At 44.8% G+C, this 25,683-nt stretch overlaps 2 protein-coding genes and 2 long non-coding RNA genes across 11 annotated transcripts in view; 2 read left to right on the top strand and 2 right to left on the bottom strand.

Annotated features, from left to right (window-relative positions):
- Positions 1 to 1,781: 1,781 nt before the first annotated feature.
- On the top strand, positions 1,782 to 24,801 carry NLRX1 (NLR family member X1). 2 transcript variants are annotated; one of them, XM_070765561.1, is made up of 9 exons: positions 1,782 to 2,019; positions 6,935 to 7,078; positions 8,915 to 8,984; positions 10,987 to 11,084; positions 12,309 to 12,925; positions 14,429 to 15,849; positions 18,030 to 18,116; positions 19,670 to 19,921; positions 20,497 to 24,801. In XM_070765561.1, exons 2-9 carry the CDS (start codon positions 6,958 to 6,960, stop codon positions 20,813 to 20,815), a joined length of 2,985 nt encoding a protein of 994 aa, XP_070621662.1. In that variant the 5' UTR covers positions 1,782 to 2,019; positions 6,935 to 6,957; the 3' UTR covers positions 20,816 to 24,801. The 2 variants fall into 2 exon arrangements, with proteins under 2 accessions (XP_070621662.1, XP_070621661.1); XM_070765560.1 differs by lacking the exon at positions 1,782 to 2,019 and having other exon boundaries at positions 6,905 to 7,078.
- On the bottom strand, positions 5,261 to 7,153 carry LOC139174891 (uncharacterized). Its single transcript, XR_011560448.1, has 2 exons — positions 6,804 to 7,153; positions 5,261 to 5,904 (listed from the first exon to the last, which is right to left on the bottom strand). It is a non-coding gene; the product is annotated as an uncharacterized lncRNA (long non-coding RNA).
- On the bottom strand, positions 8,506 to 25,435 carry LOC139174890 (uncharacterized). Its single transcript, XR_011560447.1, has 3 exons — positions 25,064 to 25,435; positions 10,068 to 10,283; positions 8,506 to 9,059 (listed from the first exon to the last, which is right to left on the bottom strand). It is a non-coding gene; the product is annotated as an uncharacterized lncRNA (long non-coding RNA).
- The window catches only part of NHERF4 (NHERF family PDZ scaffold protein 4), a 21,763-nt gene continuing 21,322 nt past the window's right edge, over positions 25,243 to 25,683 (top strand). For 4 of the 7 annotated variants that reach the window (XM_070765565.1, XM_070765566.1, XM_070765564.1 and 1 more), the window contains exon 1: positions 25,287 to 25,315. Coding sequence is in view for 1 of the 7 variants with exons in the window: in XM_070765562.1 (XP_070621663.1) it covers positions 25,300 to 25,315 (16 nt within the window). In the remaining 6 variants the exon portion in view is untranslated. Of the gene's footprint in view, positions 25,316 to 25,683 lie in introns of all 7 variants that reach the window. The other 3 variants (XM_070765569.1, XM_070765562.1, XM_070765568.1) reach the window with 3 other exon arrangements.

Raw genomic sequence — 25,683 nt, 5'->3', positions numbered from 1 at the left:
GATTAGTCTGACATGATTTGCCTTCAGTAAAGCCATGCTGATTTGGGTCTAATAAGTTATTGTTTTTTAGGTGCTGATTTATCCTCTTTTTGAGTAGAGTCTCCATCATTTTAACTACAACTGATGTCAAGCTAACTGGCCTGTAGTTACCAGCTTCTTCTCTACTGCCCTTCTTGTGAATAGGCACAACACTGGCCATTCTCCAATCCTCAGGAACTTCTCCTGTTAACAAGGATTGGTTAAACAAATCAGTCAGGGGGGTAGCAATGACAGATCTGAGTTCTTTAAGAACTCTGGGGTGGATGCCATCTGGACCCATTGCCTTATTTATCTTTAATCGTTCAAGTTCTTCTAAGACATCGGCTTCTAAGATCACTGGAGCTGAATCCGTACAGCTGGAAGCAATGCTATATCCCTCTATAGTATTATTTTGTAAGGTGTCTTTTGAGAAAACTGAACAGAAGTAGCTATTGAAATGGTCAGCGATCTCCTTATTCCCATTAATGCATGTATTATTCCCGGTACTAAGCTTCGTGATGCCGCAGTTTTTCTTCTTCTTATCATTAATATATCTGAAGAAGGTTTTATCCCCCTTCTTTACAGATTTGGCAATTTCTTCCTCTTTTGAGGCTTTAGCAGCATATATTATCTGTTTCGCCTCCTTCTGTCTCATTTTATATACCTCCCTATCAGCTATACTTCCAGACTCTTTATACCTCCTATAGGCAGCCTTTTTTTCATTGACTATAGCCCTTACATCATTGCTAAACCATAGCGGTTTCTTCTTCCTTTTACCTTTAGTTATTTGTCTTACATACAGTCCAGTGGCTTTTAAGATGGCCTTTTTTAATACAGTCCACTGGATGCTCGCTCCTGCCATTTTATCCCTCCCCTGCCATTTTATCCCTTAAAAATTGGTTTTTTTAAAAAAAATGAAATTTGTGCTAAAAACAGCAGTTTTATGATGCAACAGCAAAATTTCATACAAAATTCTTATTCGGGTCTAAGTGTTAAATTTGAAATTTATCCTGCGACAAAATTCTAGAGTTTCAAAAAAAAAGCAAAATTTCCACCCTTTCAAAAGGGCCAATTTCCACCTAAGATTGCTTAAAATCACCTCTTAATATCTTAATATCTTTTCCTTTTGCACAATTCTCTGCTTGGCGGAGCAGGGAATGTTCTTGATGGCTTGTAAGACTTTTTTGAGCATTGATTTTGGGGACGTTACCAATTTGACAGTCTAGCTATCTCCTTGGAGATTTCCTGGGGCTCCTGGAAAGCCCCCCCCCCCCCAACAAAACCCAGAAAATGAGGAGGAGGCATTTCAGCTTTTGAGCTCAGGGAATTTAATACTTGCATGAAAAGAGAGGAAGCAACATTCAAATAAACACATTTGTAAATAATGAATGAATGAATGAATGAATGAATGAATGAAGTACTCTAATACATAAAATAAAAACAAGTAAAAAAATTAAACTTAAATTAATTGGTGATGCTTAAAAAAGTAAAACCCATCCAATCTTACCCTAAATGGGTGGGTGTCTTGATTTCCCCGGGCTGATCAAGGACCCTAGGCGATTCTCCCGGAGACGCCGGGAGGCCACTCCGAGATCCGATAGTCGGTCCGGCCCAGGGCTCCAGGTCCCCCCCCCCCCCCAGCCCTTCTGGGCAGGCAGCCGACGGCCCAGCCCCCTCCTCTTCCCGCGGGTCCAAGGGAGCCACCCTTCCATCAGCCACCGCCCCTCCCGGCCGGCTGGTTTTGGAGAAGGCGAGCCCTGTGCGCCCAGGGCGCGCGAGCGCAACCAAGCCAGCCAGAGGGAAGTGCCGGCTCAGCGCAGGAAACCGCAGCGCTTGAGAAAGCAGCCGCGGAGGGAGAGAGAAAGAGAAGCTGGGCGGAGAAGCCTCGGCTGCCTGGGGGAGCCCCAAATCCCCTCGCCGAAGCCGCTCGAGGGACCCCGGCTGGATGAAACGGAGCGCGCCGGGGTCGCCACCATCCGCTGGAGAGCCTCTGCGTCCCAGGTTCGCGGGGAAGCTGCGGGTTTTTTGGGGGGAGTGGGCATCGGGACGCATCTCCTTGCAGCCTCCAGGGGCGGTGGGCGCCTTTTTGGGGAAGGGGCGACCTGCTCCCAGCCCCCGGAGGCCAACTGGGGGAAAGGAAAGGGCTCCCCGCCTTCCTTTCGCAACCCGAGGGTGGTAGCGCAGCTGTTGAGCGGTGCAGGCCGGCTTTGGGTTTGCTGGAAGAAGTGATGCTGGGGGTGGGGGTGGGGGTGGAAGCCAAACCTTGATTTTTGCACACACACACCCCACACGAAATCCTCCGAGGCCTAAGGACAACAGTTCCCTCCTCCTCCCAAAACACACAAACACACACAGCAAAAATGGCTGAATGCAATTGTGGGTTTTGGAGAGAGTTGTGCAACTTTCTGACAGCAGTAGGTGGCAGCCTTGCCTTGATTTCGGGGCTGAGCGGTTGTTGGGGTGGTGCCCAGTGTAAAGCCGGTAAAAGGGGAAAGTTCAAAGTAAAAAAAAATAAAATTAAATAAATGCAGAAGGACAAAGAACTTTTGCGTCCTGGGAAGGATGGATCCTGGGGATGCTATACATCAGTGTTTCCCAACCTTGGCAACTTGGAGATATTTGGACTTCAACTCCCAGAATTCCCCAGCCAGCAAATGCTGGCTGGGGAATTCTGGGAGTTGAAGTCCAGATATCTTCAAGTTGCCAAGGCTGGGAAACACTGCTATAAATGACAAGTCAAATTTCAAGCAAAACATGCTGCTCAAAAAATTAAAGGAAACACTCAAAGAACCCATCCTAGATCTGAATGCATGAAATATTCTCATTGAACACTTTGTTCTGTAGAAAGTTGAATGCACACAACAGCATGTAAAATTGATTGTCAATCAGTGTTGCTTCCTAAGTGGACAGTTTGATTTCACAGAAGTTTGATAGACTTGGAGTTATATTGTGTTGTTTAAGGGTTCCCTTTATTTATTTTTTTGAGCAGTGTAGTTTGAATATTTTGTGCTCTCTAGAGCAAGGGTCTCCAACCTTGGCAACTTTTAAGAGTTGTGGACTACAACTCCCAGAGTTCCTCAGCCACCTTTGCTGACTGAGGAACTCTGGGTGTTGAAGTCCACAAGTCTTAAAGTTGCCACGGTTGGAGACCCCTGCTCTAGAGGCTCCGGTCCTTTAGAATTAAGTGCCCCCCCCCCCAGAGATTCGAACTACCCCATACCCTCCTGGCATTTGGAAAGGGTTTTAAAACATACCTTTGCAGGCAGGCCCGGGGCCCGACTGTGGTTGAATGGATCTAATTGAACAGTTTTAAACTGTCTGGAGTTTTAACTTGATTGTTATGTTTGGAAGCTTGTATTTTGTATCTATTTGTAAGCCACACTGAGTTAGCTGGAGAAGGGCAGCATAGAAATCCAAGTAACAAAGGAAGGGAGGAAGGAAGGAAAGAAGGAAGGAAGGGAAGGAAGGAAGGAAGGAAGGGAAGGAAGGAAAGGAAAGGAAAGGAAGGAAAGGAAAGGAAGGAAGGGAAGGAAGGAAGGAAAGGAAGGAAGGAAAGGAAAGGAAGGAAGGGAAGGAAGGAAGGAAAGGAAAGGAAGGAAAGGAAAGGAAGGAAGGGAAGGAAGGAAGGAAAGGAAAGGAGGGAAGGAAGGAAGGGAAGGAAGGAAGGAAAGGAAAGGAAGGAAGGAAAGGAAAGGAAGGAAAGGAAAGGAAGGAAAGGGAAGGAAGGGAAGGAAGGAAAGGAAGGAAGGGAAGGAAGGAAGGAAAGGAAGGAAGAAAGAAAGAAAGAAAGTTCTCCCCCCCCAAAAAAATTCAGAACCTTAGTTTCATAGCGACAGAGAAGAGGTAGGAAAGTCTTGTGCAGACTGGAGAATTCTGGGAGTTGAAGTCCACAAGTCTTAAACTTACCAAGTTTGAAGAACCTCCTAAAAAACAATCCAAAACAATGCAAAACAACAATTCAAAACAATTCAAACAGTTAAAAGCCATACAAGTCGTTAATCCCGGTTGCTTTTCTCTGTGCTTTTTCTACAGTCTCAACCTCTTTATTTTTTATAGTGTCGTGATTAAAACTGGAAGCAGTATTCTAGGTGTGGTCCTCTTAGGCTTTATAGAGTGGTATTAGCTGTAACCACAGTGTCCTCATGGCCTGCTCAGAAAACCCTTTTCTGTCCTGTGTCTTTAAGAGGAGGGAGGAGAAAACGGGATTATTTTTGCCTGTTGGGATTTGAGTGGAGGAGAAGAGTTGGCAGAGAGAGAGAGAGAGAGGCCCTACGTCAGCCTGGCATTTGACAAAGACAAACAGAAAGTGGTCTGTCCTTCAGACTTCAGCTGTTAGAAGCGTTGCCGGAGAAAAACAGTAGAGCAGAAGGGCTAAATTTGTCAGAAACTGCTTTTAAAACTGCTTCCCCGAAGCAACTCGTGTCTGCAGATCGTCAAAGATATTGCAAATATTTCTCTCTCGTTCCTGGCTTCCCGCTGTTGCTCTTCTCTTTTGTATGCACTGCAAGGATTTCTGGGTGAGGACCGGAGAGTGAGTTTTATCTCTTGGCGGGACCCGGGGGAAGAGCCTTCTCTGTGGCGGCCCCGGCCCTCTGGAACCAACCCCTCCCAGAGATGAGAATTGCCCCCACCCTCCTCGCCTTTCGTAAGCTCCTTAAAACCCACCTCTGCCGTCAGGCATGGGGGAACTGAGATACTCTTTCCCCCTGGGCCTTTACAATTTCATGCATGGTATGTCTGTCTGTATGTTTGGTTTTTATAACAAGGGTTTTTTAGTTGTTTTATTATTGGATTGCTTCGGAGAGGGGCGGCATACAAATCCAAATAATAAATAAATAAAATAAATATTGTTTTTATCACTGTTGTTAGCCGCCCCGAGTTCACAGAGAGGGGCGGCATACAAATCCAATAAATAAATAAAAATAAATAAGTAAATGGTTGTTTGGGGCATGGCTTGGTTAATGAGAGGGATCTTGGAGTCCTAGTGGACCACCATTTAAATAGGAGCCAGCCGTGTGCAGCAGCTGCCCAAAAAGCCAACACAGTTCTAGGCTGCATGAACAGAGGGAGAGAATCAAGATCACACAAAGGGTTGATACCACTTTATAAGGCCACACATGGAATCCTGCATTCAGTTTTGGTCACCACGATGCAAAAAGGATGTTGAGACTCTAGAAAAAGTGCAGAGAAGAGCAACAAAGGGGGCTGGGGGCTAAAACATATGAAGAACGGTTGCAGGAACTGGGCATGGTTAGTTTAATGCAAAGAAGGACCAGGGGAGACAGGATAGCAGTGTTCCAATATCTCAGGGGTTGCTACAAGAAGAAGTCAACTTATTCTCCAAAGCACCTGAGAGTAGAACAAGAAGCATTGGGTGGAAACTAAACAAGGAGAGAAGCAACTTAGAACTAAGGAGAAATTTCCTGACAGTCAGAACAATTAATCAGTGGAACAACTTGCCTCCAGAAGTTGTGAATGCTCCGACATTGGAAGTTTTTAAGAAGATGTTGGACAACCATCTGTCTGAAGTGGTGTAGGGTTCCCTGCCTAAGCAGGGGGTTGGACTAGAAGACCTCCAAGGTCCCTTACAACTCTGTTATTATAACATCTGGTAGCCATCTCAACGTGATGTTAGTTGCGAAGTCATGTCCAACCTCATCGCAACCCCATGGACAATGTTCCTCCAGACCTTCCTGTCCTCTCCCACCTCTGGAGTCCATTTAAGCTCACGCCAACTGCTTCGGTGACTCCATCCATCCATCCATCCATCCATCTCCTTCTCTTTCTTCTTTTGCCCTCGGTCGTTCCCAGCAGTTGGACTCTTCTCCAGTGATTCCTTCCTTCTCTTTAATTTCTTTTCTTTTTCAATATTTTATTAATTTTCCACTTTTAAAAAAGAAAACACAATAGTAAGTACAGAAGAAAATCAAAGAAAATTAAATTAATAGTAGTATATACAGATATTAGCGTTATAATAGCATTAAAGTCACTATATTTATATTATATTAATTATACACCAGACTATAATTTGTCTCAACTATATAAATTAGTATAGGCTTTTTTCCATTAACAAATTAATTCCATATATAATAATAATAATAATAATAATAATAATAATAATGATAATAATAATAATTTATTAGATTTATATGCCGCCCCTCTCCGCAGACTGGTGGCGGCTCACAAGAATAATAATAACAATATGACAATGTAATTTTTTTAAAAAAGCATCTAAAAAAAACCATCATTTAAAACCATACAACAGAAGCATACCATACATAAAACTATATAAGCCTGGGGGAAATATCTCAATTCCCCCATGCCTGGCGATACAGGTGGGTCTTAAGCAATTTGCAAATATACTTCAATGATTTATCATGCAGGTTATATAATTATTATTATTATTATTATTATTATTATTATTATTATTATTATTAATTACATTTGTATGCCGCCCCTCTCCACGGACTCGGGGCGGCTCACAGTAGCAATAGAAAACAACATACAATACAAATCTAATATTACAAAGGTAAAAACCCATAATTTAAAAAACATGCACACAACATACCATACATAAAGTATATAGGCCTGGGGACGATGTCTCAGTTTCCCCATGCCTTCAGTATTGCCCCCCCCCCCCCAGCAAATTGTAAAGTCTAGATTTTATTTATTATATACTTCAAAATATTTTAAAAAGTAAAAAAAATAATAAACAAATTAACATGATTAAAACTAACATTAAAATAAGGACAAACATATAAACAAGACGAAGCAACACAACTTACAGATATGACGATGTCTTTCTTGATTTTAGAAGGGGGAATTGGGCCAGCAATCCAGGGCAAATTCTGTAAATGAGTTTTGGGGCCTGGGATGCACCCAAACTGTGACCCTTGACCCTTGATGTCTTTTTCAGTTGAAGGACTGGACTTTGGCGTCATGCATTTCAAGCAACGACTTCACCGGATGGGGGTCCAGTACGGTCGAGTGAAGCCCAGCACCCCCAGAGGGAGAAACAGAGGGGCTGCATCTCTGGCAAGACCCCTGGACCTCATGTTGGGTAAGCAAAGATCGGGTTCTGGGTTGGAACGGCCTGGAGGCTTCGGACCATGTTATTTTTCCTTTTCTCCCCAAGCCTGGAAATATTAAGTATTAACGTAGATTCATTGGTTCTCAACCTTCCCAATGTTGCGAACCTTTAATACAGTTCCTCATGTTGTGGTGACTCCCAACCATAAAAGCCAGGGTGGCGTAGCAGTGAGAGCGCTGTACTGCAGGCCACTGAAGCTGACTGTAGATCTGTAGGTCAGCGGTTCAAATCTCATCAGCGGCTCATAAGAACATAAGAAGAGCCCTGCTGAATCAGGCCAAAGCCCATCAAGTCCAGCATTCTCTATCACTCAGTGGCCAACCAATTGTCCTTGGGGATCTTGAGCAGAAAGAGAAGGCAAAACCCCACCTTTCCCCTGACCCCCAACAAATGGTACTCAAGGGGATCCTGACTGCCTCAATCAACATAGTGGCGGCACATGGACATCTATTTCAATAACCATCTATGATACACTTGGAATCCATGAATCTGTCTAATCCTGCCTTGAAGCTATCAAAGCTGACAGCTGTCACGACCTCTTCTGGAAGGGAATTCAATCAACCAAGGACCCTCTGGGTGAAGAAATATTTCCCTTGATTTGTCCTCCCTTTCTTACCTGTGAGCTTTAGGGAGGGCCCTCTTGTCCTGGTATTGCGTGATAGAGAAAAGAATTTTTCTCTATCCGCCTTTTCTATCCCATGCATGATTTTATACACTTTGATCAAATCACCCCTTAAACCCCGGCTCCAGGTTGACTCAGCCTTCCATCCTTCCGAGGTGGGTCAAATGAGGACCCAGATTGTGGGGGCATTAGGCTGGCTCAGCTAAAAGGTGCTATTGCTAACACGTTGTAAGCCGCCCTGAGTCTAAGGAGAAGGGTGGCATAAAAATCGAATCAATAAAATAATAAAATTATTAGCAGAAGTAGCTTTATTTATTTATATATTTATTTATTGGATTTGCATGCCGCCCCTCTCCGCAGACTCCGGGCGGCTAACAACAGTAACAAAACAGTATAATCCAATACTAAAAACAGTTAAAACCCATTATATAAAAGCCAATCATACATACAAACACACCATGCATAGAATTGTAAAGGCCTAGGGGGAAAGTGTATCTCAGTTCCCCCATGCCTGGTGGCAGAGGTGGGTTTTAAGCAGCTTACGAAAGGCAAGGAGGGAGGGGGCAATTCTAATCTCTGGGGGGAGTTGGTTCCAGAGGGCCGGGGCTGCCACAGAGAAGGCTCTTCCCCTGGGTCTTGCCAAGCGACATTGTTTGGTTCACGGGACCCGGAGAAGGCCGACTCTGTGGGACCTAACTGGTCGCTGGGATTCGTGCAGCAGAAGGCGGTCCCTGAGATATTCTGGTCCGGTGCCATGAAAGGCTTTATAGGTCATAACCAACACTTTGAATTGTGACCGGAAACTGATCGGCAACCAATGCAGACTGCAGAGTGTTGGTGTAACATGGGCATATTTGGGGAAGCCCATGATTGCTCTCGCAGCTGCATTCTGCACGATCTGAGGTTTCTGAACACTTTTCAAAGGTAGCTCCATGTAGAGAGCGTTACAGTAGTCGAGCCTCGAGGTGATGAGGGCATGAGTGACTGTGAGCAGTACTGCACTCTAACCACTGTGCCACCGAGGATGCTAAATCTGCATCATCGTTCCCCAAGGTGGGTGAAGAAGGGCTCCTCCCCATACCCACTGCTTCATAAGTTGCAAAAATATAACATGCAAATTGTCTGAAACAAACGGATAACTTCAAGATTGCTTGCTTATTGGCCTTCTTTGATCTGAGATACAGGGAGAAGCCCCCTCTTCCAGAGAATATTTCACCTGGACCAGACTCGGTATTCCTCAGCATCCCCACTCAGGTAAGAGCACACCTCTGAGGTCGCAGCTCCAGCTGGACAGGATATTCCTTCTGTGGAATGGAAGACAGAAGTTTCCTGGGCAGAAAAGAAGTGGACAGGCAAATGATTTAGCCAGTGAAGGGCTGCAAAAGTTTTTACTACCACGCTGTGGCCGTGGCTTATTTTGTGGGTGCGGCTTGCTGGCCATGTGACTGGGTGGGAGTGGCTTGACGATCATGTGACCGGGTAGGAGTGGCTTGATGATCATGTGACCGGGATGGCTTAAAGGTCATGTGACTGGCTTAAAGGTGGCCAAGTTGACATCACTCATGTCAAGAGTTTGGGTTAGGGTGCCTGGCCTCTCCTCTCCTCAAAGAGAGACAATTTCCCTCTCTATTTACTGTTACACAACCATAGTGTCATCTATTTACTATTTACTATTTACTATTACACATCCATAGTGTCATCCCCAAACCCCCAACACTTTACCCTTAGATTATCTACGGTTGATCTATCTAGATTCCTAAGAGGTCAGTAAGGGACGAGTACAAGTGCACTAGAGTGCCTTCCGTTCCCTGTCCTATTGCTCTCCTATATCTCCTATACCTTTCTTCTATTCCTATATCTCTTCTTCTATTCTTTCATTGATATGTTCTATTCCTATACCTTCTCTTCTATTCTTTCTTAGATATATTTTACTATGAGTATCTCCTCTATAACCTTCATCATGTATTTTACTATGTGTATATAGATATATACCCACTAAAACCCTCATTGTGTATTGGACAAAATAAATAAATAAATATTTAATTCTACGTATATATGCCACATGTGTATATACATATTACACACAGGCACCCAAAAATTTATACTGCTCAAAAAAATAAATAAAGGGAACACTCAAACAACACATCCTAGATCTGAATGAATGAAATATTCCCATTGAATACTTGGAGTTATATCCTGTTGTTTAAGTGTTCCCTTTAATTTTTTTGAGCAGTGTACATTATCTACTATATAAACTGTATGTGTATGTACATGCACGCACAGCTCTTCTAAAATTATGCACATTCAACCTCATTTACTGCGATAGGAAAAACATACCCAGAGCCCAGAAGGAGAAGAAAATGAAAAAAATTCGAAATTTTGCTGGCTGGGGAATTCTGGGAGTTGAAGTCCAGATATCTTCAAGTTGCCAAGGTTGGGAAACACTGCTCTAGGCTATCCGAGAGTGCTGGGGATGGTCATCCCATGTTTGAAGGCTCATCCACTGTCCCCTGGTCTCAATTCCATCTTGGAAAAGCTTCCAGGTTCTACCACCTTGGGAGAAGTCAAGAAATCTTTCTTTCAACAACCTGGGGTTCATTCCAGGGGTGACAACTCTTTTTTTAAAAAGGTTTATTTATTTATTTATAAAACAGATAGAAAAGGACGAAACATACATAACACCAAAAGACAAACATGTGACAAATCTTCTGGTATATACACTCAGATACCCTAAATTGTTACAGCAATGTTCATAATAATAATAATAATAATAATTGATTGGACTTGTATGCCGCCCCTCTCCGAAGACTCGGGGCGGCTCACAACAATAATAAAACAATATAGCAGTAAAACAAATCCAATATTAAAAAACATATATAAAACCCCAGCAATTAAAACCATACAGCACATACATACCAAACATAAAATATAAAAGCCTGGGGGAGGATGTCTTAGTTCCCCCATGCCTGGCGACAAAGGTGGGTCTTAAGTAATTTGCGAAAGACAAGGAGGGTGGGGGCTGTTCTAATCTCTGGGGGGAGTTGATTCCAGAGGGCCGGGGCCACCACAGAGAAGGCTCTTCCCCCGGGGCCCGCCAAGCGACATTGTTTGGTCGACGGGACCCGGAGAAGGCCAACTCTGTGGGACCTTATCGGCCGCTGGGATTCGTGCGGTAGCAGGCGGTTGCGGAGGTATTCATCTTAAAGTTCTACTATCCATGATACGTATATATATATATATATATATTCCTCCACAGGAACTTCACCCATTACCCGGGAATGTTACAAGAGGCAACATCTCGTCCGGCTTCCCCCAGGCCAAACCAAAAAGTGCCGAAGAACATAGCAACTTCTGGTAAACCTATGGAGCTCTTCCCTTGGAGGGTTGGTGGGTTATGAAAGTCCATCAGATATAACTCAAGAACTCACCTCTCTGTCAAGCCAGTGCAGAAGTTGGCTTGCCACACAATCTAAAGAAGCCCTGATGTTTATGGGAACATCATCATCATCATCATTATTATTATTATTATTATTATTATTATTATTATTATTAATTAGATTTGTATGCCGCCCCTCTCCGTAGACTTGGGGCGGCTCACAACAATAACAAAGACAATGTAAGAACAAATCTAATAATTTAAAAAACACTAAAAACCCCATTATTAAAAGCAAACACACACACAAACATACCATGTATAAACTGTATAGGCCCGGGGGAGATGTCTCAGTTCCCCCATGCCTGATGGCAAAGATGGGTCTTAAGAACTTTACGAAAGGCGAGGAGGGTGGGGGCAGTTCTGATCTCCGGGAGGAGCTGGTTCCAGAGGGCCGGGGCCGCCACAGAGAAGGCTCTTCTCCTCGGTCCCGCCAAATGACATCGTTTAGTCGACGGGACCCGGAGAAGGCCAACTCTGTGGGACCTAACCGGTGGCTGGGATTTGTGCGGCACAGGCGGTCCCGGAGAGGGGGAGGGGGATTTTCAAGAGAAAACAAATGCAGCCACAAAGCGTTCTTTCGAGGGGTTCAAGGCCATCCTATGCCCACACACCTGGGTGGAAGCGGAAGGAGGACTGGCCACACTGGGACAATCATAGAATGAGCCGAGATGGCGCAGTGGGTAGAGTGCAGTACTGCAGGCCACTAAAGCTGACTGCTAGATCTTCAGGTTAGTGGTCCAAATCTCATCACCGACTCAAGGTTGACTCAGCCTTCCATCCTTCCGAGGTGGGTCAAATGAGGACCCAGATTGTGGGGGGCAATATTGCTGGCTCTGTTTTTAAAAAAGTGCTATTGCTAACATGTTGTAAGCCGCCCTGAGTCTAAGGAGAAGGGTGGTATAAAAAAAATTGAATGAATAAATAAATAAATCTGAGTGGGCCACGTGACAATTTTGTGGGTGGGGGACAAGGGATGTGAATTTTCAACTGGGTGGAAAACTCAGATTCAGGCTTCCCAGTGTAGGTGCCAGGAATGGCTCCGGAAATAAATTGGAGTTTTGAGGAGAACTTTGACTTGGACTCTGATTTAGTTTGGATGCTAGCTGGAGCCTTGACACTTCCCCTCTCGTGTTCCTCTGCAGAAGCCATCAAAAAACACAAGAAAAGTTTGGCGGATTGGTTTCGCCGACAGCCCAACGAGGAGAAGCAATTCGGACCTTCCTTCTCCCTGGACGCTACCCACGTCGACCCGGTGATCCGGGAGAGCTCCCTGGAGGAAATCTTGAAACCTTCTCCAGACCTGACGATCCAGAACCAACTCCAATGTTCTTGCAGCCACACCATCGGTCTCCAGAACCTGTTTGACCCAGACCTCTGCGGACAAGACGTGAAAAATGTGGTCCTCTATGGGACGGTGGGCACGGGGAAAAGCACCCTCATCAAGAAGATGGTGATGGACTGGTGTCACGACCTTCTTCCTGCTTTTGAGCTGCTCCTCCCCTTCTCCTGCGAGGACCTTTCGCAGGGCAGCAGCCCCATGTCTTTGCGCCGTCTGGTAACCAAGAAGTACCTCCACCTCCAGGAAGTGGTCCCGCTGCTTGGCTCCAGCAACCTCAAGGTGCTCTTCATCCTCAACGGCCTTGACCGTCTCAACCTAGACTTCCGCCTGGCCCGGACTGAGCTTTGCTGTGACCCCAAGGAGCCCCTCTTGCCAGCCGCCATTGCGGTCAACCTGCTGAGGAAGTACATGATGCCCGAGGTTTGTGGACAGAGATGGGCGGAGGTCCAGCAGTCCTTCATCCTGTTTTCTTTCTCCCTTCTCCTTTCACTTTGGTTATTGAAAGAGATGTCCAACTGCCGCCTCTATGTTGGTTGAGGCAGGCAGGGTTCCCTTGAGTACCATTTGTTGGGGGTCAAGGGAAAGAGAGGGTCTTGCCTTCTCTTTCTGCTCAAGATCCCCATGGACAATTGGTGAGTCACTGTGTGACATAGAATGTTGGACTCAATGGGCTTTGGCCCGATTCAGCAAGGCTCTTCTTATGGTCTTATGTTCTTATTTATCTATCATCCATCCATCATCTATCTTATTTCATTTCATCTTATCTTATCTTATCTTATCTTATCTTATCTCTTATCTTATCTATCTGTCTGTCTGTCTGTCTGTCTGTCTGTCTGTCTGTCTGTCTGTCTGTCTGTCTGTCTGTCTATCTATCTATCTATCTATCTATCTTGTCTATATCTATCTGTCTGTCTATCATAAGTTTATGGAATTTACTTCCAGAAGAGGTCATGACAGTTGTCAGCCTTGATAGCTTCAACGCAGGATTAGAAAGATTCATGGATGCCAACTGTATCAGTGGTTATTGAAACAGATGTCCAACTGCCGCCTCTATGTTGGTTGAGGCAGGCAGGGTTCCCTTGAGTACCATTTGTTGGGGGTCAAGGGAAAGAGAGGGTCTTGCCTTCTTTTTCTGCTCAAGATCCCCATGGACCATTGGGGGGCCACTGTGTGACACAGAATGTTGGATTCAATGGCCTTTGGCCCGATTCAGCATGGCTCTTCTTATGTTCTTATGTTCTTATCTATCTATCTATCATCTATCCATTATCTATCTATCTTGTCTGTCTGTCTGTCTGTCTGTCTGTCTGTCTGTCTGTCTGTCTGTCTGTCTGTCTATCTATCTATCTATCATAGAAACATAGAAGTCTGATGGCAGAAAAAGACCTCATTGTCCATCTAGTCTGCCCCTATACTATTTTCTGTATTTTATCTTAGGATGGATCTATGTTTATCCCAGGCATGTTTAAATTCAGTTACTGTGGATTTATCTACCACGTCTGCTGGAAGTTTGTTCCAAGGATCTACTACTCTTTCAGTAAAATAATATTTTCTCATGTTGCTTTTGATCTTTCCCCCAACTAACTTCAGATTGTGTCCCCTATCTATCTATCTATCTATCTATCTATCTATCTATCTATCTATCTATCTATCTATCTATCTATCTATCTATCTATCTAACTATCTATCTATCTATCTATCTACCATTGGATTATGGAATTTACTTCCAGAAGAGGTCGTGACAGCTGTCAGCCTGGATAGCTCCAAGGCAGGATTAGACAGAATCCTGTATTGGTGGTTCTTGAAAAATAATTTCCAAGTGCCGCCTCTATGTTGGTTGAGGCAGGCAGAGTTCTCTTGGGTACCATTTGTTGGGGGGGTCTGAGACTTGGGAATAACTCGAGTTTGTGTCCGTTCCTCCAGGCCAGCATCATTGTCACTACTCGCCCTTCAGCCGCGCGTCGGATCCCCAGCAAGTTTGTGGGACGCTACGTTGAAGTCTGTGGCTTCTCGGACCTCAACCTCCAGAAGCTTTACTTCCAGATGCGCCTACGGCAGCCTGAGTGCGCAGGGACCTCTGGCCCTCCCACGGCAGAGCTGGCCCACGAGCAGGACAACCTACTGGAGATGCTCTCAAGGAACCTGGAGAGGCACAACCAGATCATGGCCGCCTGCTTCCTTCCTTCCTACTGCTGGTTGGTGTGTATGACCCTGCACTTCCTCCATTTTACCAAGGCGGTGCCTCCCACTCAAACTCTAACCGGGATCTACACCAGCTTCCTACGGCTCAACTTCAGTGGTGAAGTGCTGGACAGCACGGATCCTTCCAATATCTCCATGATGAAGTACGTGGCCAAGACGGTGGGCAAGTTGGCCTACCAAGGGGTGATGTCTCGGCAAACTTGCTTTACGGAGAAGGATCTCCGGCGTTGTTTCGAGGTGGAGATGAAGATGGAGAGTGAGTTGAACCTCTTGAACACGTTCCGCAGCGATGTTCTCCGCTTCTTCTTGACTCCTTGTGTCCAGTCGGGCAAGGAACACACGTTCGTCTTCACCATTCCAGCCATGCAAGAGTACTTGGCTGCCCTTTACGTGGTCTTGGGGGAGAAGAAGACCTTGGTGCAACGGGTGGGCAAGGAAGTCTCTGAAATCATCGGGAAAGTCAGCGAAGACGTGGCCCTGGTGCTCAGCGTGGTGTCCAAGTTCTTGCCGTTGCGCATCCTGCCCCTGCTCTTCAACCTCATCAAGATCTTCCCCCGCTACTTCACCCGGTTCAGTACCAAGGACAGGGACACCATCGCCCACACCATGGCGGTGGAGATGTTCAAAGAGGAGGACTACTTCAACGACGACGTCCTGGACCAGATCAACTTCAGCATCCTCGGGGTGGAAGGTCCCATGCGCCACCCGGACGAAGCTTCCGACGACGAGGTCTTCGAGCTCTTCCCCATCTTCATGGGTGGCTTGCTCTCCCGGCGTAACCGGGCCATCCTGGATCAACTGGGCTGTCCCATCAAGAACCTGGCCGCCTTCGAGATCGCCAAGGCCATGAAGAAGACGGTCATCCGGAACAGCCGAAAGGGCTTGCCGCCCTCTGAGCTGATGGACTATCTCTTCTTTCTGCACGAGTTCCAGAACGAACGCTTCACGGCGGAGGCTGTGCAGTCCTTGAGGACCATCAACCTCTCTTCGGTGAAGATGACCCCTCTCAAATGTGCCGTCCTGGCTTCAGTTCTGGGCACTACGAGCCACGACGTCGAGGAGCTCAATCTCGCCTCTTGCCATCTCGATGCGGGCAGCCTGAAAACCCTCTTCCCCGTCTTGCTGCGATGCAAAAAACTCCAGTGAGTATCTCTTGCTCTAATTTAGCACAATCCAGGGGTGAAATAATAATAATAATAATAATAATAATAATAATAATAATAATAATAATAATGATGATGATAATAATAATAATAATAGGGGGGCTTTTGCCCAGGTTCGCCTGGTGCACCAGTTGTGGCCCTATCTGGACCAGGAGTCACTGCTCACAGTCACTCATGCCCTCATCACCTCGAGGCTAGACTACTGTAATGCTCTCTACATGGGGCTACCTTTGAAAAGTATTCGGAAACTTCAGATCGTGCAGAATGCAGCTGCGAGAGCAATCATGGGCTTTCCCAAATATGCCCATGTCACACCAACACTCCGCAGTCTGCATTGGTTGCCGATCAGTTTCCGGTCACAATTCAAAGTGTTGGTCATTACCTATAAAGCCCTTCATGGCACCAGACCAGGGTATCTACGAGACCGCCTTCTGCCGCACGAATCCCAGCGACCAGTTAGGTCCCACAGGGTGGGCCTTCTCCGGGTCCCGTCAACAAAACAATGTTACTTGGCGGGGCCCAGGGGAAAAGCCTTCTCTGTGGCGGCCCCGACCCTCTGGAATCAACTCCCCCCGGAGATTAGAATTGCCCCCACCCTCCTTGCCTTTCGTAAGCTCCTTAAAACCCACTTCTGCCATCAGGCATGGGGGAACTGAGATATTCTTTCCCCCTAAGCCTTTATAATTTATGCATGGTATGTTTGTTTGTATGTATGTATGTTTGGTTTTTTAATAAGGGTATTTTAGTTGTTTTTAGTATTGGATTTGCATGATGTTTTTTATTACTGTTGTTAGCCGCCCCAAGTCTACGGAGAGGGGCGGCATACAAATCCAATCAATCAATCAATCAATCAATCAATCAATAAATAAATAAATAAATAAAACATACATACATACATACATACATACATACATACATACATACTAAAAAAACAATTTCTTTTATAAAAGAAGTCAATCACTCACAGATGATGATAGATGATAGACTTAATAGCCTGAGTTAATGGATAGACTTAAGCCTGCTGGCAGAAATAGGTCTTTAAACTCTTGCGGAAGGCAGGGAGGGTGGGGGGCAGTACGAATCCCTGAGGGGAGCTCGTTCCCAGAGGGCCGGGGCCACCACAGAGAAGGCTCTTCCCCTACGTCCCACCAGACAGCATTGTCAAGCTGATCGGACCATGGAGAATGCCGACTCTGTGGGACCTAACCGGTCGCTGGTATACATGAGGCAGAAGACTCATATATCTTGTGCACCCACCACTATCTCCGCAGTCTGCATTGGTTGCCGATCAATTTCCGGTCACAATTCAAAGTGTTGGTTAGGACCTATAAAGCCCTTCATGGCACTGGACCAGAATATCTCCGAGACCGCCTTCTGCCGCACGAATCCCAGCGACCGATTAGGTCCCACAGAGTTGGCCTTCTCCGGGTCCCGTCAACTAAACAATGTCGGTTGGCGGGCCCCAGGGGAAGAGCCTTCTCTGTGGCGGCCCCGACCCTCTGGAACCAGTTCCCCCCAGAGATTAGAACTGCCCCTACCCTCCTTGCCTTTCGTAAACTCCTCGAAACCCACCTTTGTCGTCAGGCATGGGGGAACTGAGATATCTCCCCTGGGCCAATGTAATTTATGTATGGTATGTTTGTAGGCATGTCTGCTTAAAAATGGGGTTTTCTTAACTACTTTAAACTTTTAAATTGTAAATTATTAGATTTGTTATGAATTGTTTTATTATGTTGTGAGCTGCCCAGAGTCTACGGAGAGGGGTGGCATACAAATCTAATAAATAAATAAATATATCTCCCAGCCCTTGGAAAATAGATTATTTGCAGAAAATGTGTAAACATTAAGTAAACATTTGGCCAATCCCTTCCAGTGTGTATTTTTTTTTTCCAACGGCTAGAAAATTGCAGTCTAGACTTTGCCCAGCAGGTGGCAAAATCAGATAGCAAGTTAGAACGTTGTTTTATGGTTGAAACCGAAGATGAACTTGAGAGCCAGGAAGATTCCGCTGGGCAGCGGTTCCACCAGTTTTGGGGCTACTGCATGTCCCATCACCCTTGCCAGCCTGATCAAAAGGAACGCAGCCTCGATACGTGGCGAGAACTGAACATACCCTGCTTGGATTTGCAACTCTAACGTTGTTGTGTTGTCTCCTCCAGTTTGCAGCTCAACAATCTGGGCCCGGAGGCATGCAGGGACATCCGGAATATGCTTCTGCATGAGAAATGTGTGGTTGAAACCTTGCGGTGAGTGTGACGGAGACGGGATTGTGGGGGGGGCGAGGGCTGCAACCTTGGTGAGGCAGGAAGAGGTCTATTTTTTGACGGCTTGAAGATCAACACTGTAGTCAGGCTGTGGCCAGGGGGACCCTTAATAATAATAATAATAATAATAATAATAACAACAACAACAACAACAACAACAACAACAACAACAACAACAGAGTTGGAAGGGACCTTGGAGGTCTTCTAGTCCAACCCCCTGCTTAGGCAGGAAACCCTACACTACTTCATACAGATGGTTATCCAACATCCTCTTAAAAACTTCCAGTGTTGGAGCATTCGCAACTTCTGGAGGCAAGCTGTTCCACTGATCAATTGTTGTAACTGTCAGGAAATTTCTCCTTACTTCTAAGTTGCTTCTCTCCTTGGTTAGTTTCCACCCATTGCTTCTTGTTCTATCCTCAGGTGCTTTGGAGAATAGATTAACTCCTTCTTTGTGGCAACCCCTGAGATATTGGAACACTGCTATCATGTCTGCCCTGGTCCTTCTTTTCATCAAAGTAGCCACGCCCAGTTCCTGCAACCGTTCTTTATATATTTTAGCCTCCAGTCCCCTTTGTCGCTCTTCTCTGCACTCTTTCTAGAGTCTCAACATCCTTTTTGCATCGTGGTGACCAAAACTGAATGCAGCATTCCAAGTGTGGCCTTACCATACTTTGCCCAGGTTCGCTTGGTATACCAGTTGAGGCCCTATTTGGACCAGGAGGCTTTGCACACAGTCTCTCAGGCCCTCATCATCTCCTGGTGGTCTCCGGTCACAATTCAAGGTGTTGTTTATCACCTATAAAGCCCTGCATGGCTTAGGACAGTGATGGCAAACCTTTTTGTTCCTCGGGTGCCGAAAGAACGTGCGTGTACACTATCACACATCACGAGTGCCCACACTCATAATTCAATGCCTGGGGAGGGCGAAAACAGCTTCCTCCATAATAATAATAATAATAATAATAATAATAATAATAATAATAATAATAATAATAATAAATTTATTAGATTTGTATGCCGCCCCTCTCCGAAGACTCCATCCCCTAGAGGCCCTCTGGAGGCTGGAAACAGCCCATTTTCCAACTTCTGGTGGGCCCAGTAGGCTCGTATTTCGCCCTCCCCAGGCTCCAAAGGCTTCCCTGGAGCCAGGGGAGGATAAAAACGCCCTTCCCCATCCCTCTGGAGGCTCTCTGGAAGCCAAAAACGCCCTCGCAGGGCCTCTTTGAGAGCTAAAAATCAGCCAGCCGGCACACACATGCACGTTGGAGCTGAGCTAGGGCAACAGCTCGTGTGCCAGCAAATATGGCTCCACGTGCCACCTGTGGCCCCCGTGCCATAGGTTCACCATCACTGGCTTAGGACCAGGCTATTTACGGGACCGTCTCCTGCTGCATACCTCCCTGAGACCAATAAGATCCCACAAGGTTGGCCTTCTCCGGGTCCCATCGACTAAACAATGCAGGTTGGCAGGACCGGGACTGTGGACAAGGCGATGTCTTCTCCTGTGCTGATGTTTACTGTGTCCTCCTCAGGCTTGCAGACAACCCACTGACCGAGCAGGGGGCCGGCTACCTTGCTGAAGGCCTGGCTGGCAACACCTCTTTGACAAACCTCTCGCTACTTCACACCTCCTTGAAGAACCAAGGGGTGAAGGTGCTCACCCAGTACCTGGCTCAGAACCAGCATCTCCAGGAGCTGGATGTGGCCTACAATTCATTGACCGATGAAGCTGCCTTGGCCCTGGTGGAAGAGGCCAAGAGACACCCAACGCTGGAAACCGTGCAGTGAGTTTCAACCTTCTGCTATGCCACTTCTTGGTTGGATGTGCCAGGCATGTTGTGGAATGCCTGGAGTCCTGTTATGCCTTTGGGTCACTGAGAATTTTGGCAGAGAGTGTCTAGTCCCACCTTAGCCGTGAAAGTTGGTTGGGTGACTTTGGGCCAATGACCAGGAGAGGATGAGTTCTTATCCCGCCTTAGCCGTGAAAGCTGGTTGGGTGACTTTGGGCCAATCACCAGGAGAGGATGAGTTCTTATCCCGCCTTAGCCGTGAAAGCTGATTGGGTGACTTTGGGCCAATCACCAGGAGAGGATGAGTTCTAGTTCTATTTTAGGCATGAGAGCCAATTACATGACTTTGGGCCAATCACCAGCTGGTTGTGAGTTCTAGTCCCGCCTTAGCCACGAAACCTGGCTGAGTGATGTTGACCCAGTCACTCTCTCCCAGCTCAACTTTCCTCCCAGGGTTGTTATTGTGGGCAAAATAGGACAAGGAAGGTGGATCTGATATGTTGGCTAAACAAACAAACAAACAAATAACTGCCATTGCTGTTCTCCTTCCTCTTCCTTCTCCTGCCCAGCTTGTACTTCAACGAGATCAGCGAAGAAGGCAAACAAGCCCTGCACGAATTGCGCAAGAACCGCGACGGCCTCCGCGTGCTCATCTACCTGACCATGGGAGCAGACGTGTCCGACTACTGGGCCATCATCCTCAACGTGGTCCAGAAGAACCTGCCCATCTGGGACCGGGAGCGGGTGAAGCAACATCTGGGGTTGCTCCTGGAAGACCTTCAGTGCAGCCGCCGGCAGACGGTCAACCCTTGGAAGAAGCTCAAGTTTGTGAGAGTGGAGAGCGAGGTCAAGAGGATGTTGGGTCATATACAGAGAGGCGCCCTTTGACCTTCGGTTCTCGGGAGCTGCCCAGGAGCAGAGCATGGGCTTCCTACCACGCCGGTTGACCACTGTAGGTAACTGGACAAGGTTGACGCAAGTTAGTGGATCCCACCTCTGGGCTCTTCTGACATTGTTGGGAAACTACGTTGGCAGGTAGGGTGACCCTGTGTTAAGGAGTGTGCAGAGTGAGCCCGAGTTATCAACGATGCACACGCGCAAAGGAAAACGTGGAATTCTAGCCGATTTCCAGCAGATAGTCAGGAGATAACGGTTAACGGTAACGGTTATGAGTAACGGTTCAGTCCTACAAGCCAGATAAAGTATATAAAATACGAGGGTCGCCCAGAAAGTAATGCACCACATTTTTTTCCTTCAACAATTATGTATTGAATACAATGAAATTTGCCATATCAAAAAAGACTGAGGGCAAACATTTTCTATTACTACATTTGTTATTTTTGCTTCCTGTTTTATAGTCAATTCGTGGGTCTACTATCGCGTTAAAGTCCCCTAATACTGTATACATATGTTTGGATTTTGCATTCTATTTATTTGGTCATATAATTTTTTATAAAAATCTTTTTGATTCGTATTTGGTGCATAAATAACAGTTATTAATATCACTTTTTGATCTATGGTGATCTCTAATATTAGGATTCTTCCTTCTTCGTCTGAGTATTTTTGTTTCGGGTTTAACCATTCTTTAACGTAAACTGCTATGCCTCTCTTTTTGTTCTCCGATGAAGCTACAAACATTTTCCCAAGTTTCAGATTTTCTAACAATTTTTTCTCAGATTTTTGAATGTGGGTTTCCTGCAGGCAAGTTACATCCGCACTTTCATTTAGTAATTTTCTGTAGGTTTGTTTTCTTTTGATTACTGAATTCAGTCCATTAATGTTTACCGAAAATATCTTTGCTTGTTTAACTATGTTATTGTTTTCTAGCACACAAGAAAGAATGATGTTTCTTCTACACTCCCTGTTTTTCCCACATAATCTCCATCCCGTTCTATGTCCTTCCTCCAGCGAGACACAAGGGCGTGTATGCCCTGTCGGTACCACTCCTTGTTCTGGTCACAAAGCCATTTCTCCGCTGGGCGAATCACCTTTTTGTCATCCTCAAAATGTCTTCCGTGACTAACCGTACTTCTGTCGACTGCAGATTCTCCATAAACTCTACGCAAACGTCTGTGAATGTTCCCAATAGTTTCTTTCTCCACAGTGAGAAATTCATTGACATACTGCTTGTAACGTACGTCACTTACAGACGTCATGTCGAAACACGGCTGCAGCTACGCTATCTGTCTGAGGAAGTGCAAAGTTTACACACGCACTCCTGACAATTCATATAATGTCTATCTAAAGTTTTGCATTTGTACCGTTACTGTAGACTGAGAAAAAAAATGTGGTGCATTACTTTTTGGGCGACCCTCATAGTATTTACTTTAGCAAATATCGTAGTCAAGTTAAACAGTCATACACAGTCATATCAGTCAATAACTCTCAATACATTAACAATACAGTACTACAAGCCTTACTTGTACAGCTTACAAATACATAAACTATCATCGAACTAACTATAGCAGTCACAATGAATCAGCAATACCAAACAGAGAAAAAATAGAGACACAGAGAGAATCACGCTTCTGGCTCCCTCTTGTGGTCATCTCCAACACTAACTCTTAAAGCTATGGTGCTTTGATACATCCAAGCATTCATTGTTAGCTTGTTTATATATTGCCAAACCCAACCAGTTATGTACATAGTACTAACAACCAGTGTCCAACTTTTGCAACTAGAAGACCAGTGGACTTCTATTTCCAAAATTCCCCAGCCAGCCATGTTTTATGGGGAATTCTGGGAGACGAAGTCTTTAAAGTTCCCAAAGATGGACATGCCTGCCGTAGACACATCTGCCAATCAAAGACCGGATCTCCCATATCAGGGTGGTTTGCCTTAAACTCATCTCTTATACTTTCCAGTTGAAATAATACCTTTGCCTTCTGTTGCCTTCCAGGCAGGTCCATGGGACTATACTGCCCATCATGCTCTTCCAGTTGGCCTGGGTGCAGACTGATTTACCCAAAGGATAGTCAGTTGAAGAAATAGCAATAGCATTTAAACTTATATATTGATCCCCTGCAAGCAGTTTACAGAGAGTCAGCATATATTGCCCCCAACAATCTGGGTCCTCATTTGACCAACCTTGGAAGGACAGAAGGCTGAGTCAACCTTGAGCCTACTGAGATTCGAACTGCCAAACTGCTGGCAGCCGGTGATCAGCAGAAGTAGCTTGCGATACTGCACTCTAACCATTGCAATATGTTTACCCTCTGCTTAGAGTAAGCTGCTTAGAGAGGGCTGTAAAGCACTGTGAAGCGGTATATAAGTCTAAATGCTATTACTATTGCTAGAGTCTCAATATCTTATTTGTAGTGTGGTGACCAATACTGGTTGCAGTGAGTGTGGTCTTACTAAAGCTTTATAGAGTGGGATTAGTACCTCCTTTGATCTTGGTTGTATCGCTCTGTTAATGCAATTTAAGACTGCATTGGCTCTTTTGGGGGCTGTTGCCAAAACTGTTGTACACTTGCCTCATATTTCATTGGCTGTCCACTAAGGCTCCAAGTTTCCTCTCACAGTCACTGCTATTAAGCCTGGTTTCACCCGATCTGTATGTGTAGTTTGGGTTTTTCTTCTTGTTTCTATCCCTCAGTGTTTCGCGCGTCCTTCTCCCTCTTTCGTTCCTTCCATCGGCACAACATTCAAAAATGCCTGTGCACCACAAAGTGACTTATCTCCCTTTTGCTGAAGATATTGGCCATTGTGATTTTCAACAGTCACTAAACCAACGGTTATAAGTCGAGATCTACCCGTAGATCCAGGACTTATGCAACCCGTTTCTACAGCCAGGAAAAATTTAAAATAAACAATGCATCGGATATAAGTATGCAATTGGAGACCCCGAGGGGAAATTTTGAAGGACCGAAGGATTGTTTTGCACAGAATGAATTAATGATTTTCTAGTAGAATGAATGAATGAATGAATTCTCAGTAGAATGAATCGATGAATTCTCAGTAGAATCATTGAATTAATTCTCAATAGAATTAATTAATTAATTAATTCTCAGTAGAATGAATCGATGAATTCTCAGTAGAATCAATGAATTAATTAACTCTCAGTAGAATTCATCAATGAATTCTCAGTAGAATCAATGAATTAATTCACAATAGAATTAATTAATTCTCAGTGAAATTAATGAATGAATTCTCAGTAGAATTAATGAATGAGTTCTTAGTAGAATGAATCGATGAATTCTCAGTAGAATGAATCGATGAATTCTCAGTAGAATCAAGGAATTAATTCACAATGGAATTAATTAATTCTCAGTGAAATTAATGAATGAATTCTCAGTAGAATTAATGAATGAATTCTCAGTAGAATTAATGAATGAATTCTTAGTAGAATTAATGAATGAATTCTCAGTAGAATTAATGAATTCTCAGTAGAATTAATGAATGAATGAATTATCAATAGAATTAATGAATTCTCTCAGTAGAATTAATAAATGAATTCTCAGTAGAATTAATAAATTGATTCTATGGAGTGGAAGCAGGTTTTGCAAATATGTTTCAGAAAGGCTAATCCTTTAGGTCTCTGAGCTCTGAAGTTTGAAGAGCACTTTACCTTGAAATGCCAGCTACCAGGGACAAACAAAAGTGAGACCTTATTGAGGGTTTGTTGGAAACACTTTTACTTAGCTTCCAATTTTTCTTAAATGTGAATGCATGCACACAAGTGCTGGAATCCAAAGAAATAGCAAGGAATATCTATTTTCTGGTTGTAACAAAAGCCATTATTATAAACTTGCAGTGAATGTTTTACATGATAATTTCCCGTTTGTTGCATGATTGAAACGCACCATTGATTTGTAATATACCTCTTTGCCGATTGTTCAAAAATTAAAATACCCGAATAGAAGGATGAACCAGGTTCTGTTGCCAATTCTTTTTTAAAATCCTGAACATTTGCCAAAGAACAAAAGTAGTTTGCACTAGCTGGTCCTAAAATATTTTTTTACCTGCGTCAAAAGCTCAGCTTGAGAATATTATTCATCGGTTTTATTTAGCACCCTCATTCATCACTTCTTTGGGGGGGAAAAATGAAAAATACATTCACACACAAATCCAGATGACAGATATATAACGCAAAAACGACCTGAGCCTTTTCTGGGGTGTGCAATTCACACTTACTTTGCCGCTGCTCGCTTGGTACGCCCATCACCTCTGGAGCATAGACCCTCCAGCTGCTTGTTCCCAGCTGATATTCCCTTTGCAGGAATGAAAAAGCTATTTTCTACGCATGGCTTGGCTTTGTGGAGGAAGGAAGCGACGTTAAGGAAAAGACTCTCGGGCAGTTTAAATATTAAACGTCTCAGGTGAAGTGGCCACCTCGCCCCTGGACCTTGGACTTCAGATTGGGAGCAGACATGAAGCAGAAAAACGGTGAGTGGTCTGGGATCGGGCACAGGAGAAGACCCCCTAATATTGCAGGGTTGGGTTTCTTACTTAGCGGGTAAAGGAGGGTTACCAAAAATAACCACCTTTCCAGAGGTGCCTGGCAATGCAAATTTTTCATGTCCATTTGTCTGCAACTGAGCGAGTTCCTGGATTGATTGCCCTGCTGAAAATAGCTTGTTTGAAGGCATTCATTAAGCACCTCTTATTCTTTGCAATAATGAGGTCGAACAAAAAATTTTTTAATTAAAATTCCTTCTTCTCAGAGGAGCTTTATATCTGAAGCTTTCAAAATTCACCTGGAGAATTTTTCTCCAGGTTTAAATCCGAAGTTGTCAAAATTCACCTGGAGAATT

The sequence above is a fragment of the Erythrolamprus reginae genome, chromosome 12 (assembly GCF_031021105.1).
Source record: "Erythrolamprus reginae isolate rEryReg1 chromosome 12, rEryReg1.hap1, whole genome shotgun sequence".
Classification (NCBI taxonomy): Eukaryota; Metazoa; Chordata; class Lepidosauria; order Squamata; family Dipsadidae; genus Erythrolamprus; species Erythrolamprus reginae.
This window is presented reverse-complemented; position numbering and strand designations above follow the sequence as displayed.

Coding starts and splice junctions, on each gene's coding strand:
- NLRX1 (XM_070765560.1), top strand. CDS start 6,922: ATGTCTTTTTCAGTTGAAGGACTGGACTTTGGCGTCATGCATTTCAAG. Junction 11,085..12,308: donor GAAGAACATAGCAACTTCTG/GTAAACCTATGG, acceptor GTTCCTCTGCAG/AAGCCATCAAAAAACACAAG. Junction 12,926..14,428: donor GGAAGTACATGATGCCCGAG/GTTTGTGGACAG, acceptor CCGTTCCTCCAG/GCCAGCATCATTGTCACTAC.